This window comes from Tamandua tetradactyla, chromosome X, assembly GCF_023851605.1.
Source record: "Tamandua tetradactyla isolate mTamTet1 chromosome X, mTamTet1.pri, whole genome shotgun sequence".
NCBI lineage: Eukaryota > Metazoa > Chordata > Mammalia > Pilosa > Myrmecophagidae > Tamandua > Tamandua tetradactyla.
The window spans coordinates 1,927,730-1,946,845 of NC_135353.1; the positions used below are offsets into that span (position 1 = coordinate 1,927,730).

Below are 19,116 nucleotides of genomic sequence, written 5' to 3' on the forward strand. Positions count from 1 at the left end.
GGAACAATGGTGTATACAAATGATTGACTGTTGTGCTGCTACAAAAAGAAACGAAGTTATGAGACATGCAATGATGGGAATGAACTTGTGGGACATTTGGTGAGGCAAAATAAGCCAGAAATGAAAGATCAGTTATGGTATGGTCCTTTAGAAAATGCCTGTGGGAAGACAGGTGCCTAGATTGTAAGCTAAAACAGACAGTTTTAGTCCAGAGTGGTATTTATTATTGCTGAATTTTGAGAGGCTGTATTATATATATATAACCTGATATTTAGAGATAAGAATAAAGCCGATCAGGTTGGGGTTAAAGTAATTCAGGACACAGGGGTAATGAAGACATTGTCTATATTTTAGAACCACACACACTCTTTGAGACCAAAGGAAGAAAGGTTTGTTTGGTCTGAAACCTAGATTTTCTGTAGCACATAATCTAAGTCAACCTATCTGTATAGTTCATTTTAACAACTGAAACACAGGGAGCCCAGAATAAGAAAGAGGTCCTTTAATCCTGTATAGCTTAATGTAATGCCTGGATATATCCCAGAGTATATTAAGCAGATGATCAGAAAGTATTGGCAAAGTCCCTTGAGGGATGGGAGAAAAAACATGGAACTATTAAACTTTACCATCAGGGGATCCCCTGATACTGTTTCAAACTTTAGGGACACCCAAATCAGTAGGCCAAGCCCTTGATCTTGAGGCTTACTCTTGTGAAACTTATGTAGGTAGCAGAGAAGCTTAGTCTACCTATAGGTATACCTAAGAGTTACTGCTAGAGAACCACTTTTGTTGCTTAGATGTGGCCTCACTCTAAGCCCAACTCTGCAAGTGAAATCATTGCCCTGCCCCCTATGTGGGACATGACATCCAGGGGTGAAAATCTCCCTGACGACGTGGGAGAGGATTCCCAGGGATGAATCCAGAGCTGGAACCATGGGATCAATAATTACATCCTGACCAAATCAGGGAAAAGAAATCTAATTAATAAGTATCAGTGGCAGAGAGAGTGAAAATAGAGTTGAGAGGCTACTCTGGAAGTCACTCTTGTGCAAGCTTCAGTTAGACCTTGCTACCCATCATAACCTGCCAAACCCCATCCAGGACCATTCCAGCCAATCCTAAAGAACACCTAGGGCAATATATAAGATTCCACAAGGGTTCCATGCACTAGAGTAACTTTTCAGAAACCTACAACCTCCAGTTGGGTCCCTGGACCAGATAAGTCCTGAAACCTAGAGGGCCCAGCCTCTCCAGAACATCAGATAGTTCCATCTCCCTACCCTATATCAGTGACAGCCCCTTCCAACATGAAAAAGTTAGAATTGCCATAGCCCAGACACCCCAGGGGAGAGGGATAGAAGGACTGAGGGTGATGGTGGAGTTGTACAGGAAGGATAGGATTTGGCAAATGAATATGATTGCTGAATAATTAAACTGATGTCTCTTTTAGTCTCCAGTGTCTTAGAGCAGCTAGAAGTAAAAACCTAAAATTATGGAATTGTGGCACATGTGAAATTCTGAAATATGTTCTACAACTAATTGTGGTGCTGTGTATTGAAACTTATTGCTTTTGTTTTTTTTTCATATATATATGTATTTATTTTATTTTTTTTCACATGGGCAGGCACCAGGAATTGAACTCGGGTCTCTGGCATGGGAGGTGAGAACTCTGCCTGCTGAGCCACTGTGGCTTGCCCTGTATATATTTCATTTTTTATGAAAAATTTTTTAAAAAGTTGATTGTGATGATAAAATATTTATTTCTTCTAGCATCCTATATTCTGGAGCAGCTAGAAGGAAAAATCTGAGAGGACCATATGGTGGTCTATGACAAACCAGGATCTGTCCTGTAACGACTTGTTAGAGAGTGCTTTGAAGACTGTTGCTTTTTTCTTTCTTTGCTTTGTATATATGTTATATTATACAACTAAAAAGTTCAAAAAAAATTACATACAAGCCATGGCCAGTGGATGATCTTGTCCAGTCTTAAGGCAATGAAGATAAACTGGAGAATGTTGACAGAGCACAGGATTTCTAACTGAAAATAAAGAGAATAATTAATTAAACAAAGAAAAAGTTGAAATTATTTGGTTTACTCACTAAAAGGCCTTGCAAATAACAATGAAGCAAGACTTTCATTCACAGTGGAAACTCCAGATTTTTTGCACCAGAGAAGCAAAGTAGTACTGTGCCAAAGAGGAAATTGCTCCTTTCTCCTGCCTCTTTCACTTTGCTCAGTGTCTGCCCCACCCTTTATGACACTCAAAGTCCATCCACTGCCAGTACAGATTATGACCTTGTTCACCTAAAACTGCCAATCTGCAGGGGACTCTCCAAGCCTCCTCACTGCCTCTACCAACAAAAATCTCTATCTGTAACCACCCTCATACTTCTCCTCCCAGGCTTAACTCTGTATCCCAGTACTCCTTTTCTGACTCCTCAAAAGTTTTGTCAAATCAAGACATCAATTACAGATTCTTTACTACATCTTTCACCCTGTCTATTCTACTGATCCTTGTAGCACAGAAACAAGGTCAACTTTCCCATTAAAACCAAAAAATATAACCCCTAAATGAAACAAAACTACCCATCTTGATCCTGTAAACCCTCTTAGCCCTAGCTCTCTCCCTCTGTTATAGCCCAGCTTTGTGAGATGGTCATAGATATTTAAGCCCCTATTGCCTCACCTCCCACTCCAAATCCACCCACTGGGAGCTTGCCTCCTCCTCCGTGACCACATGGAAGCTGCTTTCATCAAGGCCACCATGACATCAGAACACTTTGCAGTCTACATCCTACTGGGCGTGTTTGTAGCATCTGATAATGCTGACCACTCCTTTCTTATACCTCTCCTCCAGCTTCTAGGGTACACCATGCAGTCTTGGTGTCCTCCTACTACTCAAATAGTTCCCTTCCAGTCTCTGTTGCTGGCTCTTTTTCCTTTCCTTAAAGGGTGATTTCTCTAGAGTTTTAAACTCAGTCTTCTTTTCTCCCCACTTGAGGGACATATACAGAAACACACAAACTTTCACTGACTCGCTCTGCCCTAGGCCTGGGGGAAAATACATTTTATCCACACTCATGACTTCCATTACTTCCTATTGGTTGGTTCTCAAATCTGTCTATATGCCACTTCTTTGGCTAACCTATAGGCACGCCAAATGAATCTAGTCTCAAATTGAGTTAATTATGCACTTGAACCTTGTACCCTTCCCTCCCCTTTTTATATCCACCCATCTCAGTGTAAGGTAGCACAACTACCTAGTTACCCAAACGATGAACCTGGAAAGCGTCCTATACTCCTCTTACTGAACTTTCATATCTAGTCACCAAACCCTGTCCATTTCACCTTCCAAACGTCTCTTGAATCCCTCAGGCCACTCTATCCAAATTACTGTTGCCTAGTTCAGGCCCTTCTCATCACCCCAGTACTTCCACCAACACTTCAGGAGCCTCCTTACTGGCCTCCCTGTCTCCAGTCTTGATGACCCTCTGCTCCCAAAGCCTCTCTAAGCTGCTCAATCTTCTGGTCCCATTACTTGCTGATCTTTGATGGCTCTCCATTATGTACAAAATGAAAATCTAAACTTTTAGTTATGGCCCTATGATCTGGCCCAGAGGTTCTCAAAAGTTCTCACGGGGGCTTAGTGACTCAGTAATTCTTTCATAAGCCCCAAGGACAAAAGAAATACCTAACAGTTCAACTGAGTTAAGTGATTAGGTCTAAACTTAATAAGTATTTAGATCCTAAATAGCCATTTGAAAAAATAATTCACACAGAACAAAAGAAAAATATTCTGTGTTATTCTTAACTAGCCACAACTAATTCTTCACAAGATGTATGTGCCTATTTAGCACTTCATAATTTCTCAAAACTTGGAACAAGATAGGACACTTCCACCTTCATTACCTGTTTTCCACACTAGTTTTACACACAACTAGTGTTTTAGCACAGCAACTGCCAAAAATCAAGTTTTACAAAGATGTAAAATTAACAAAAGGAATATAGCATGACATAATAATGAAACTGTAAATTACTTCAAGGTAGTCTGCATGGTATCCCAAAAGATGTCAGGTATCACTGTTTCCCCTCAAAACTATAAAACATCCCAGGTTGCTCCTGTGAATTCACGACGGTGCACTGGTTCTCCTAAGCGCATGCATGGAGAACTGTGGATCTGGCCCTTATTCAGCCCAACCTCTTTAACAGTCTCTCTTTCTCCCAACTCCCACAATTTCCTCCTTTCCATTTTATGCTCCAGTCATATTTGAAATACCTGCAGGGTGTTCAGCATGACAGATTTTCTCATGCCTCTATGCCTTTGTTATTCCCTCAGCCTGAGAAATATCAACTCCTTGCCCATCTACACAGTGCTGCCAGACCCGTACTCCCTCACATCTCTGTGTGAGCCTACCCCCAATTACCCCCTACAAATATAGATACACCTCCTTCTATAATACAAGAACCAAGAGGGAGCTCAACTCCCAGTATGTTGTTTCTTTTTAAAGGAGATGTGAAAGAATTACTTTCTAAAGCTTTGTTTCAGGAAAATACAGGTTTCATGCCTAACACAGTCCTAGCCCTTATAAATGCTTTGCTTACTAAGAAACAGTTCCACATTTTTACAGATTTCTTAAACTTCCTTCTTAGCACCAACCCAACAGTACTGAGGCAGCTTTCAGTGCTTCGAAATCAGGGCAGTGCTGCTTTCCTTGCTGGGTGGGGGTGGGGGTGGGCTGAAAATGTGCAGGGACATTTTTGCATGTCACAGATATTTGCGGGAGTGGGGGCACCGCTAATATATTTGGTGGGTAGGGTTCAAGGATAACTGTCCTGCAATGCCTAGGAAGTCATACTCAACAAAAAATTTGTCTACCCAAAATGCCAATAACACATTCCCCTCCTCTACTGAGAAACACTGAACCAAACAGGTATGAATAGAATGTTTTGTTTCAGTGATTTTTTTAAATGTAAACTTTTGAAAATTATGCTAATGCTTGGTTTTACTTCATTTGTTCAGGTAATAGGAAAAAATAAGCTACAGAGACATAAAGTGGAAAAGTTTGCCTGACTGGGTAGAAATGGTGCCTTTAAGCAACACAGGGAATGCAGACTCAGGTGAAGCTGGATAAGAAGTCTGGGACTAGTGGAGAAATCTCAATTTACAAACATGAACTTAGAAGCCGATAGCATACAGGTGGTAGTAGAAACAGGATATGTGAGCATGACCATTCAGAGAAAAGATGTACAGTGAGAACTGAAAATGTCTAAGACTAGAACCCTAAGAAAAAGCAACTTGTATGGAGTAGGTGAAGGAAAAAACTCAGAAAAGGAACCTAAGACAGATTGCCAGAGAGGTCAAAGGACCAGGAATGAGGGGTGTCTCAGGAGCCAAGGAAAGAAATGTTTCAAGAAATGCTCAACAGTACCAGAGGCTATAGAGGTCAGAAAAGATGGGGAATGAAAATGGTCCACTGGATTTAACAACAGGGAGGGAACTGCCCATTTCTGTAGAATGAAGGAAGCAGAAGCCAGACTGCAGTGGGCTGAGAAGGGAAGGAAAGGTAAGGAAGTGGAGACAGGAAACAGAGTATTGTTTCAAAAAATATTTTTTGAAAAGGGGCAAAAAGCACAACAGCTAACCCAAAGGTTGAGAGGGTCTTGTTGCTGTTTTCATTTCTCTTTACGATGTGAAAGACCAAAATCACTAAGGAGAGCATGGATAAGTTCAGGAGTAAATGGTTCAAGGAGCTGGAAGGGGATAGGATCTGAAACCCAGGTGTGTGGCTGGCCTTCATCAGGAAGGAGGATGCAGTGAGAATGCAGCACAACAGGGGTCTATCTTTAAGAATAGCAAAGTTTTTGTATGACTGCTGGCTAATGGAAGGGGAACCATGAAGGGACAGACAGGCAACATGCTGCAGAGGAGCAAGGAGGGGCCCTTCTCATTGTCAACCCCCCGTCCTGGATTCTTTTTAGACATTTTCTCCTAATCATCCCTCCGCTAATACATTTTAATTCCAGAGAAATTTTGTATGTTTATGTACCAAATGTATACTGTGCTTTACTCATAATCAGAGTAAGTCCATAGACCGCCACCCAATCAATTTTTACTGCTTGGAGGTGGGAATTATGTCTCCCTTCAGAATGCCTGGACGGGCTGAAGATGGAGACCATAAATCTGTGGTGGCCTAGTCCATGGGTCACATGACTTTCTTCAGTAGCCAGAGGGGAGCAGAAGATGAGTGGTTGGATTGCTAAAGGCTTTGAGCATCCTGGGAAGGGGGTAACTTGGCTGTCAGAGGTACTCTCCCTCCATGCTCCTTCCCTACCTACTAGCCACACCCCACCCGTGGCTGCTCCTCCAGAACCAGTTATCGAATGAAGAAATAAACAGATGGGAACATCAGGATAAGCTAACCAGAGGGCAGTTTAACCATGTGTCTGTGGTGGAAATATGTGAAGCTGTTAGAAATCTGATGGCCTGGGTGAAAACAGTACGTTCTAAATAAAGAAAGAAAAACATGCTTATTTCCATCATCTACGTTTCCTTATATACCATGATCTAAACTTAATGGTCAATCTGTTCCTAACAAAAGAGAAAAAATTTACATCAAAATAATTGATCAAAATACTTTACTTTTTAAAAAACATTCTTAAGTATATGAACTCTCACCTCTAGTGACCTGTCATGTCGAAACCCCCAAACGCAGGCTGCAACAGATACCGGGGAAACAAAGAACAGTGGCATGAAGACCAGAAGCCAGAAATGGCTTCCTCTCTCAATCCTGTCACAGACCAGAACTTCAAACATCAACAGTAGCAAGTGGATGCCCACTGCAATTAGCATGGCTTTAAACTCCACACATGTTTCTCCTTCTGCTCTAAAAAGGGACATAAAGAAGGAAAAAACACCCTCAGTTCAGAATCTCTATTACAAGTAAGCAGTCCATGGCAAAGACCAACTTATGTTGACACTGAATTTTATTTGTGCATTTGGCAAAAAGTGAAGGAAAATCAAGTAGAAATCTCACTTAAACCTAACCCTTAATAGGGAATCTTTAAGACATCAAAGAACCACCACATGACAAAAAATGAATATTATAACCAAACTAGGATTTAATTTCATAACTGTATAAGGATTTTCACAAGTAATAACCAGCTATTATTTTCTTGGCTGTACATAAGCACTTTTTCCAAGATTATTCAAGCCAATAGTTTATACTGCTTAAAATTGACAAATGTCCCTTAAATCTCAGGATCCTCATGTTTCAACGAATTAAAAAGCATATAAATTACATTTCATGCAATACTATTAAAAATAACACTAGCTTTATGAACAAGTGAGGGTTAATTTCAAGAATATTTAGTAGCTATTGTTAGGTGATATGTTAAAACATAACTGAAAAGATTAAATGTCTTTTTTATTTTCCTTTCTATTCCATTAGGATGAGTTAACACCTGTAGATGAAAGACAAAGAGCAAAACAGTTAAAGATATTCTCAAACAAAACCAGCTTCATTAGCTAAGTATCATATATGAACATAATAGATTAGCAATTGAAAAATAAGGCCACTAATCAGGAAAATGCTTAATTAGGCATTTAAAGGTTCATTCAAAATACAGACTAAGATTCTGATACGTCTTGGTGGTGATCAATACACCTGAGTTTAGGAGACATAGCAAATGAGGTGGGTGGCTACTGCTGAGGTGCCCAGCAGCATTCCCACTGGTTAGCTTTAACACTAGAGCTACCTCAGCTACATAGTCAGCACATTCAGCCACACATATCTAATTCTTTTCCTTGCTCTAAAAATCTTAAATCAAACCAACAGAGCAAAGTTCAAATAACTTCTAAATACCACTTAGGAGAACTGAAAATATTTAGTTATTTAACTTGTATCACAGTCATCTGAAAATATCTCATGAAAAAGTAAAGATTTGTATCTACAATCTTAAGAAAACATCTAAGAGCTTTAAAATAGCTCTGCTTTATAAGGCAGACATGAGTAAAAACCAACATGGAAAGTGCCTGGCCCCACCCAGCCCAGGATCTTTGTACTTTACTCTCTTGGCATGAAAAGTAAATCAGAAGGAGCAGCTAAGCAGAGGACATCTAAGGAAGTTCTTAATTTATATGTGATACCAATTTTATGTGACCTAAGTGTAACTTGTTTCTAAAGTTAAAAACTAAGAATTTAAACAAGTTGAGAGGGCCCCGCCTTCTACAATTCTCCCATAGGAACAGCCACTTATAACCCCCTCTTCTCTCCCCACCAGTCCACCGGGAGTCCCTTCACACCCCCATCTTCCCAGGGAAAGGTTAGAATAACTCCCACCTGCACCCTGGCTCAAGCTCCCCCTTTTTTCTTTCTGTAGTTCCAGTCTCTATAAAGGAGAAAGGAAAGAAATAGAGGAATGAAAAACTTTCACACTTTGGTTTTCCCTTCCAAGGAATTCGGATCTGCTGAGACATTCAAGAAGAAAAGGGTAGGCAGGTGGAGAGGGTAAATGTTATGCCTCTCTCCTGCCCCCGAAGGCTCTACTCTCCTTCTCAGCCCTCGTCTGTCCTCATTTCCCAGTCCCTGTTTCAGGGACTCACTGTGTCCTGGCCAAGCTACCTCCTTCACTAGACTAACAGTCCTGAAACCCCAGAACTAGGTGACTGGGACAAAGCAAGGCCCAGTTCCAGGACTGAACTGGGGAAGGATATAGCCCTCATGAGCAAGGGAAGAGCTATGAATACATTCTCCTAAAAACATAATGGTTTTATACTTCTAAGCCTACCATGGTAAAATAATTTTATGTTTTGGGTACATTTTGGATTATATAGGCTTTTGTGAGCTGGCTAGGAGACTGACCACCCAAAATAACACCACCTCTGCGGGAAAATTCATTTGACACCTAATTTTTAAAAACCTAGAATTCAGCTTGCCTATACTATAATTTTTATAAAACTCCAAAAAATATAGAAAAGAAAATGGTCCTTACTTTATCAGTAAAAGTGAAAAAACAAAAATAAGTTATGGTTCCCTCAGGATAGGAGCCAGAAGATTTTTATAAAGCAGTATTACCGATACTGGGGATTTCGGGCCCAGACTCCAGTTCCAACTGAGGCACCAACAATGACCATTAACTTCCACAGCCATATCGGAGCAAAGACAGCCCAGTAACTCCATTGAATGATGCCATCCAGACGAAGGGCCAACAGCACAGAAAACAGCAGCAGACAGGCATAGATGAGGAATTTACTAGGAAAAAAGCAAAATAATTAAAGAGAATTTCTTTTTACAAACACCGGAGACTGATATGGGTAGTAATAATAGCAATATTTTTCAGCACACAAAAAGAGAAGCGCTATGTAATGCATATACTGTACTGGAGGATAAGACAAACATAAGCAGGCTAAACTAAGTTTCCTGCTTTTCAGGGCTTCTTGGGAGGTGGACACATAACAGAATGACATATGCCATGTGCTATAGTGGTGCTACAAGGAAGCCACAAGAGGAAATTGGGATTCTGCAGGAGGGCCCTGGGAAGCCCAACAGTGATGACCCTGGAGCTGGTTTGGGGAGGATACATAGAAAGCTGCCAGAAGGAAAGTGAGATGAAGAAGCATTCCAGGCAGAAGGCGCTAATCATACTAACACAGAGAGACTGGAAAAGGTTGAGGATATGGTTAAGATCTGCCATGGATTAATTATTTGACTTAATATTTTAAAAGGCAACCATCTGTCATGTTCATATACAGCAACACTTTAGTACTTCCATGACTGGATGAAATATACACACATTTGCACATGCAAACACACTCACATTCTCATTTCTCACATAAAAGGTAATTCCTGAAGTGCTGCCCTTAAAACATTAATTAGAAACTCCATTGTCAAAAACTTCTTTCTTATTACACCCTTAGTTTAGTAACAGGAACTGGATTTATATTCCCGCCTTAAACAAGAAACTGAGCACAATATATAAAACAAGAATTCCCAGACACTGGATAACAGGCAGTGATGGACTGTGGTGCCAAAAACAAGGACAACAAGTGAGGTAAGCCCTACAATCACCCCAGCTTACTGCCTGGAGGCAGTTTCCAGGTCGCAGCACAGGAAGGGAAGTCCAAACAGACCAGGGCAGTCTTGTTCAGATCTTCCGGCCTACAGAGATCAGAGGTCAGAAAGCCCAAAGCAGCCAGAAGCTGTGTCAGATGGAAACACAAAAACAGCACTCAGAAAATCTGTAGACGGGTGCCCTGCACTCTCTGGCTAAATACTCATGTGTGTGCATGTGAGAAGAAACCACCCGAAGGCAGAGAAAGGAACCATTGAAAAGCAGTAAGCTGAAAAACTTCTGGAGCACATACAAGACTGATAATAGTTCACATTCCCACCAGACAAAGGAGAAAGACCTCATAATACACAATCAGGAAGAGTCCTCAGTGGTATTGCCTTAATAGTAGGGCAAAAGCCCTACATGGAAGACTATTCTGAATTCTGCCCTAACAAAAATTAAAAAGCAAGCCTCAAAAGGATCCAATGAATTCCAAGTAACTTAGCTATGTGCTGAAACAAAGTCTAACACAAATGAACACAACAAAATCCAGTACCTGACAATGTAATATTCAAAATGTCCAACATCCAATAAAAAATCACAAAGCATGCAACAAAACAGGAAACTATGACATATCACCAGGAGAAAAAAAACAACAAATACAAAGAGACCTAGAAATGACTAAACCAATAGTGAGGCGGAGTCAGAATAACATCATACAAAAAAAAATGAAGAAAAAAAAGCAAGATAATAGGGAAAACGCAACAAAAAACAGACAGGACAAAGAGAAAACAAATAATGAGAAGTTAACTGAAGTCCAAACTTACTGAGTTACATTAAATGCAACTGGTCTAAACACCATTAAAAGACACTGTTGGATTGGATAAAAAAGTAAGACAAGTATATGGTGTCTATGAGAAACCCTCTGTGCTGGTTTCAAAGGCTGTACGTACCCTAGAAAAGCCACACTTTAATCCTAATCCCATTTTGTAAAGACAGCCGTTTCTTCTAATCCCTATTTAATACTGTATGGTGTAAACTTTGATTAGATTATCCCCATGGAGATGTGACTCAATCAAGTACAGGTATTAAACTTGGTAGGTGGGACATGTTTCCACCCATTCCAGGGGGGTCTTATTTAGTTTACTGGAATCCTATAAAAGTATTTTGGAGAAAGCTTCAGAACTCTGTAGAACCATGAAGTATAGTTTCTTTTGAGAATGACAGGAAAACAAGGAGATTCTGAGAGAGCAGAGAACACTGCAGAACCACAAAGCAGAGAGTTTACCAGCCAGCAACTTTTGGAGATGAAGGAAAATGCCTCCTGGGGATCTTCATGAAACAAGAGGCCTGGAGAGAAAGCCAGCAGATGCTGCCACATTCATCATGTGCCCTTCCAGCTGAGAAAGAAATACTGAGGGTGGGCCACAGTGGCTCAGCAGGCAGAGTTCTTGCCTGCCATGCTGGACACCCAGGTTCGATTCCCAGTGCCTGCCCACACAAAAAAAAAAGAAACACTGAACATCATCAGACTTCATGAACCAAGATATCTTTCCCTGGATGCCTTAGATTGGACATTTGAATAGACTTGTTTTAACTGGGACATTTTCTTGGCCTTAGAACTGTAAACTAGCAACTTATTAAATTCCCCTTTTTAAAAGCCATTCCGTTTCTGGTATATTGCATTCCGGCAGCTAGCAAACTAGAACACCCTCTTTATCTAAAAAGTCACAGATAGATTTATAAATGATAGAAAAAAGATATACTAAGCAAACACAATCTAAAGAAAGGTAGAATAACTATTTAATATCTGTTTTTGTCTTCTATTGTAACAGATTATTACAAATTTAGCAACTTAAACCAATACATATTTATTAACTCAATTCTGTAGGTTAGAAATCTAGGTGGGCTTAGGTGAATTGTCAGTTTAGAGTCTCACAAAATCAAAATCAAGCTGTCAGCTGTATGGGCTCTTATCAGGAGGTTCAGAGAAGAATCTGCTGCCAAGCTGATTCAAGCTGTTGGTAGAATCCAGTTTTTTTGTGGTTGTAGGACTAAGGTTCTTGTTTACTAGCTGGCTGTCAGCTGTTAGCTGGAGTCCCTTAGACAGTAGTGGACTCTCTCCAGTACTTTCACACAGAACCCGACACCTCAAAGCCAGAAACAACATACTGAATCCTTTTCACACTTCAAATCTCTCTGACTTCTCTTTCTACCATATTGCCTGCTTCCAGCCAGAGAAAGTTCTTTACTTTCAAGGGCTCACATGAATAGACTGAACACAACTGGATAATCCAGGATACCATCCATATCTTAAGGTCCATAACTGTGGTAGGCAGAATTCTAAAGATATCCTGCAAGATTGCTGTCTCCTTGTTTTTCAATCAAACACTAATGTAGATATTGCTGTTAAGGGAATTGGCAGGTGGAATTAAGGTTATTTATCAGTGAACCCTAAAATATAATATGCAGATGGAGCCAATGTAACCAGATTGGATAACACAGTAAGACAACTTGATGCAACCACATGAGCCTTAAAAGCAGCAGAAGAAGGCAGAGAAGAGATGAAGCAGAAGGGGAAGTGAGAGGGATTCCAAACATGAGAAGGAATCAATCTATCATTGCTGGTGTGGCAACCCAAGGGTTGGGACCCCCTCCCTAAAGGAAAAGGTTGGAGCCTTGAGCACATAGCAGCCTAGGTGATCAGACCACAGCATCAAAACATTAAAACTCCCCTCCCCTAATCACTGTTGATAATGAACTCTTGCAGGACTCTGAACCTTATAAGGCCCCTACCAGCTCTCCTCACTCTCTTGGTTTTGGAAGGAGTGCAGACTTCCATTTCCCAACCAGCCACCAATGGGAAGAATTGTTCTCCTGTCCCTAAGTCCCAAATCAAAACCCACGTCTAATCTTCTATCTGGCATGTTCTTTGGACTAAGAGTTGTGCTGTGTTGAACAGTTGACTCTAAAGACAGAGGAAGGGACCCATAAGCCAAGGTATGCAGGCAACGAAGAAACGGGGACTGCAGGCCTACGCACAACTGCAAGGAACTGAATTCTTACAACAACCTGAATGAACTTGGAAAGGGATCTATTCCACAAAGGAATACAGCCCTTCCAACACTTTTATTGTGACCTTGTGAGATTCTAAGCAGAAGACCCAACTGAACCATGCTGCACCTGGATTTCTGATCTGTGGAACCATGAGGTAGTAAATCTGTGTAGTTTTAAGCCACATTTAAGTTTCTGGTAATCTGTCATGGTGGCAATGGAAAACTGATACTGTAACCTTAATTACATCTGCAAAATCCCTTTTGCCATGTGACATAATATATTCACAGGTTCCAGGGTTTAGGGTGTGGATATCTTTGGGGAAACATTCTACCTATCACATAATAAGAAAAAGCATATTTCAGAACATGGAATATTATCAGGGACAAATAGGGGCACTACTTAATTTTCTACATGAAGAAAATATTAATCAACCAAAAGGAAAATTAGATCCACAATTACAGTTGAAAATTAATATTCCACTCTCAGTATTGATGGAACACACAAAATTATTAAAGATATACAAGACTGTAACTATACTGTCAACCGACTAGAGCGAACTGATTTTAATAAAGCATTTCTCTCAGTAACAGCAGAATACAAATTAGACTGTATAATACAAATACAAGATAGACTGTATTCTGGCCAAAAAACAAGCCTCAATAATTTAAAAGGATTGCAATGATAAAAGTAAACTTATAAGTATAATGGAATTAAGCCAAAAATCGATAACAGAAAGACAATGGAAAATTATCAAAATACTTGAAAATTAAACCACACACTTATAAATAATACACAGGAAAGCAAAAAAAACCACACGAAGAAAAGTAATAAACTATATTAAAATAAATTAAAATGAAAACAAAATATATAAAAATTTCTGAAATGCAGCTAAAGCAGTGCTTAGGGGAATTTATAGTATCAAATGTTTACATTAGAAAAGAAGAACCCAGGGGGACTTCTGGGAAGATGCTGGAACAGAATTGACTGAGTTTACCCCTGCTCCAAGGAACAGCTAGAGGGGTGTCAGAAAAATTCCAGGGTGTAAGTGACCTGACAGGTTCTTCAACACACATAAGGAGGCCCTGGTTGAAAAGGCTAAAGAAATGAGATGCAAAGAACCAGAAACTATCCACCTAGTGCAAGCAGCCTAACTTGATCCTTTCCAAATGGAAGCCCAGAGTCCTCAGGGGTGCACAGACATGGAGGTGTGGATTAGGAAGTAAACCAAGCCCCATTTCTTGAATGTGCCACACCAATGTGCATGGCATCCAACCTCTGCCCTCCATACCCAAATCCCATACCCCCATGCACCCAAGTCCAGCCCCTTGGCACCCCAAGCACCCCCATACCACTTCCCCAAGGACCCACATATCCTCACCCTGTTCCTCCCACCCCATGCATGTGCACAACCCCCCATCCTGCCATGCCCCAACTCTACATACCCATGCCCCGCCCTCTAGAACCCTGCACCATGCCCACCCTGCCCCCCCACACCCTCACTATCCCAGCCCACCACATCTCCCACCCCTACTTGCAGGCACTCACATGCACATCAGTGCCACACCCCCATGCTGCCCCCTGTGCCACAGCCTCTGTGCCCTGACCACCACGAACCCAGTTCTCCACATGCACACCTGCACCATGCCCACATATCCCCTCCATGCACCCATGCCATGCCCTCCTGCTCCCTGTGACCCGTACTCCCACGCACACCAACCCCCATGCCCTGTATACCAGTCACCTCCCCCCAATCTACCTCCTGCAATGCCCTGCCTCCATGATCCCACACCAAGCCCTGCTTCTGTGGTTTGAGGCCTGCCCAAGTCGCACCCCGCCTCCACAGACCCCATGCTGCCACCCCACAACTGCATGCACTGCACCCCATGCTACTGGGCACCAGCCTGGTGCACTTGCCCCACACCTAGTCCTGCTTCATACCGCTGCATCCTGCCCCACACCCATCCCACACAAAAAAAATCCTTACACTATTGAGGTAAATCAACCTCCAAAGTAACCCTATCAAGATAATTACACACCTCAAAGGCAACATAAAATCACAAAGCATGTGAAGATGCAGACAGATACAGCCCAACCTAAAGACCAAATTACTCTGAAGGAGACACAGTCTTTGGAATAACTAATCAAAGACATTTATACAACTCTATTAAATAAAATCAATAGGCTGGCAGTGATCAAGAAGAGACCAGAAGAGCATAAAGCAGAGTATGAAAAAAATAAATAAAAAATAGCAGACATCACAGAGATAAAAGATACTGTAGACCAAATAAAATAGACTAGAGATATACAACAGCAGATGTGAAGAGGCAGAAGAAAGAATAAGTGTCATGGTCAGGTTCATGTGTCAGCTTGGCCAGGTGGTGGTACCTGTTTGTCTGGTTGGGCAAGTGCTGGACTGTCTTTTGCTATGAGGACATTTCATTAAATTAAATCATATCATGTCAACTGCATTCACAGCTGATTCCATTTGTAATCAGCCAATGGGAGTGTCTTCTGTAATGAATGATGCTTAATCTAATCACTAGAAGCCTTTTAAGGAGGATTCAGAAGAGACAGGCTCTCTTCCTGCTTCAGACAGCGAGCCTCTCCTGTAGAGTTCATCCAGACCGTCCATTGGAATTGTCAGATTCACAGTCTGCCCAACAGATTTTGGACTCTGCATTCCCAAGGTTATATGAGACACTTTTATAAATTTTATATTTACGAATATTTCCTGTTGATTCTGTTTCTCTAGAGAACCCTAACTAATACAATAAGCAAAATAGAGAACAGAACAACTGATTTTGAACACACAAAAGAACAAATGACAGATGGAAAATGGGAATTGGACCTTAGGGAAATGATGGACAAAACAAAGTGCACGAATATAAGAATCATCGGTGTCCCAGAGGGAGAAGAGAGGAGTAAAGGGGGGGTAGGAAGATTAACTGAAGAGATAAAGGGGGAAAACTTCCTAACCCTTATTAAAAAAAACCATAAATATGAAAATCAAAGAAGCACAATGAAACCCAAATGGAATAAACTCAAATAGGTCTACTCCAAGACACATATTAATCTGTCTGAAAATGTTGAAGAAAAGCAGAAAATCCTGAAAGCAGCACATAAAAAGCTATCGTACAAGAGAAGCCACATAAGACTGAGTTCAGACTACTCCACAGGCACCATGGAGGCAAGGCAGGGGTATGATATATTTAAGATTCTGAAAGAGAAAGACTTCCAGGCTAGAATTCTGTAGCCAGACAAATTATACTTCAAAAGTGAGGGAGAGGGACTTCCGGGAAGATGGGTGTATGGAGTAGCTTGAGCTTGGCCCTGCTCTGCAGAAAAGTTAGAGAAGGGACAGGAGGGCAACAGGCAGCGATTCAGGAGTGCAGCTGACCTGGGAGAGCCTTCTGCACCATATGTGGCAGCCCTGGTTGCACAGCCCAAGGAACTGAGAGGTAGAAGGCTGTAGCCTGGTGTGGAGATGTGGAGTCCACAGGAGTGCACAGACGGGAGCTGGGAACTAGGATGTAAGCCAGGCCGCATTCCTTGGATGTGCTACCCTCACCAGTGCAGGCCAATGACTGGTGACTCACCCACACCCCGCTCACCCTAACCCCCTCACCCGCTCCCATTCCCCATGCTCCAGGTACCCCCACCCCACCAGCCCCCAGTGCAGTACCTGCCCCCCACCCCCACCCCAAGTGCATCCCAATCCACCTCTCCTGACCCCTCCCAAGCACTATCTCCCAATCCCTCTTCCCTGCAGGCTATTGCCAGCGCATAAAGGCTGTGGGCACTAACCTCCATACCTAGGCTACCCCTGCCCCCTGCCCAGAGTGTTGCACAGCCTCACTCTGCCCCATCTGAGCTCTGAACATCCGTTTACAGCACTCCACGCCCACACATGTGCACGAGCCCCCAATCATGTCATTCAGTTCTGGGAACCACACTTTATAGCAGTCCTAGAAACACACATGCATACAGCCCTCAGCCTCACTTCCTAGCTCTGAGAAAGTGCCAAACTGCACAGCCAGGTCACATCTGCCCCAAATCCATGAAGGCATAATGCTGACCGCTGCCACAGCTCTATGCCTATGCACAAAGGGCCCCATGCCTTAGACCAGCATACACCAGGGTTACGCCCCCCAGACCGGTGCACCCACACAGCTACATCCTCCCTGGCTGCCGGGTGCCCACGTTCACAAGCATCAGCATAACATCCTGCCCTGAAACAAATCACTGTACTGAGTGCCCCACCCTGTGCCCTGCTCCCTACTGTACAACCATCCTGCATACACAAGGCCTTCCAAAGTAAATCAAGTTATTTACATGCTGCAAAGACAGCAGAAGCTCACTAAGCATATCACAATGCAGACAGATATAGCCCTGCTTAATGACCAAATTAAAACACCAGAGGAGACACAGACGTTGGAACAACTAATCAAAGTTGTTCATACAACTCTACTTAATAAAATAAGTGGGACAGCAAAATGACATAAAAGAGATCAAGAAGACAGTAGAAGGGCACAAAGAGGAATTTGAAAGGATAAAAAGAAAAATATCAGAAATCACAGAGATTAAAGACTCTGGTAACCAAATAAAAAACATACTAGAGGCAGCAACACCAGATTTGAAGAGACAGAAGAAAGAATAAGGGATATGGAGAACAGGATAATTAACTTTGAAGATTCAAAACAGCAAATGGCAAAAAAAGATGGAAAAAACTGAATGGGAACTCAGAAAAATGATAGACAAAACAAAGTGCTCAAATGTAAGAATCATGGATGTCCCAGAAGGAGAAGAGAGGAGTAAAGGGTTAGGAAGAGTAGTTGAGAATATAATGGGGGGAAACTTCCCAACCCTCATAAAGGACATAAATATACAAGTCAAGGAACTCCAAGCAGAATAAATCCAAATAGGCCTTTCCCAAGGTACATACCAATCAATCTGTCAAATGTTGAAGAGAAACAGAAAATCCTGAAAGCGGCAAGAGAAAAACAACCTACAACCTACTATATACAGGGGAAACCAGATAAGCCTGAGTTGAGACTACTCAACTAGCACCCTGGAGGCAAGAAGGCAGTGGTATGATATATTCAAGATCCTGAAAGAGAAAGACCTCCAGCCAAGAATTCTGTAGTCAGCCAAAATGTCCTTCAAAATTGAGGGGGAGATTAAAATTTTCACAGGCAAACAAGTCCTGAAAGAATCTGTCAACAAGAGACCAGTCCTACAAGATATACTAAAAGGAGTTCTCCCAGCTGGAAAAAAAAAAAAAAAAAAAGACAGAGTTCCCGCCTGTGATGCTGAAGATCTGGGTTCAATTTCCAGTGCCTGCCCACGTAAAAAAAAAAAAGACTCAGATTGGCAGAATGGATTAAGAAACATAATCCTGCTATATTCTGCTTACAAGAGACTCATTTTAGACACAAGGATACAAATAGATTGAAAGTAAAAGGATGGAAAAAGATTTCCCACACAAGTTGTAACAAAAAGAAAGCAGAAATAGCTATACTGATATCGGACAAAAAAGACTTTAAATGTAAAGACCTCATAAGAGACAAAGAAGGACACTATAAACTAATTAAAGGGTCAATTCACCAAGAAGATATAACAATCATAAATGTTTATATTCTCAATCAAGAAGCTCCAAAGTACATGAGACATTGGCAAAACCAATGGGAGCTATAGATGTTTCAACAATAATAGTAGGAGACTTCAATACACCACTCTCCTCTATAGAAAGAACAACCAGACAGAAGATCAACAAGGAAATAGAGAAGTTAAATAACTTGATAAGCAAATTAGATCTAACAGACATATATAGGTCATTCCACCCCAAAGCGCAAGGATATACATTCTTCTCTAGTGCTCATGGAACATTTTCCAAGACAGAACATATGCTAGGGCACAAAACAGGTCTTTCTAAATTTAAAAATATTGAAATTATTCAAAGCACTTTCTCTGATCACAATGGGATGAAGCTGGATCTCAATAACCACCAA

The 19,116-nt window shown here is 41.5% G+C and overlaps 1 protein-coding gene across 3 annotated transcripts in view; it reads right to left on the reverse strand.

The window, feature by feature from the left end:
* TMEM185A (transmembrane protein 185A) overlaps positions 1-19,116 on the reverse strand; it is an 84,105-nt gene that overhangs the window by 32,758 nt on the left and 32,231 nt on the right. For all 3 annotated transcript variants that reach the window (XR_013169543.1, XR_013169544.1, XM_077146454.1), the window contains exons 2-4: positions 9,076-9,252; positions 6,678-6,885; positions 1,955-2,038 (exon numbers count right to left, since the gene is read on the reverse strand). Coding sequence is in view for 1 of the 3 variants with exons in the window: in XM_077146454.1 (XP_077002569.1) it covers positions 1,955-2,038; positions 6,678-6,885; positions 9,076-9,252 (469 nt within the window). In the remaining 2 variants the exon portion in view is untranslated. The remainder of the gene's footprint in view (positions 1-1,954; positions 2,039-6,677; positions 6,886-9,075; positions 9,253-19,116) is intronic.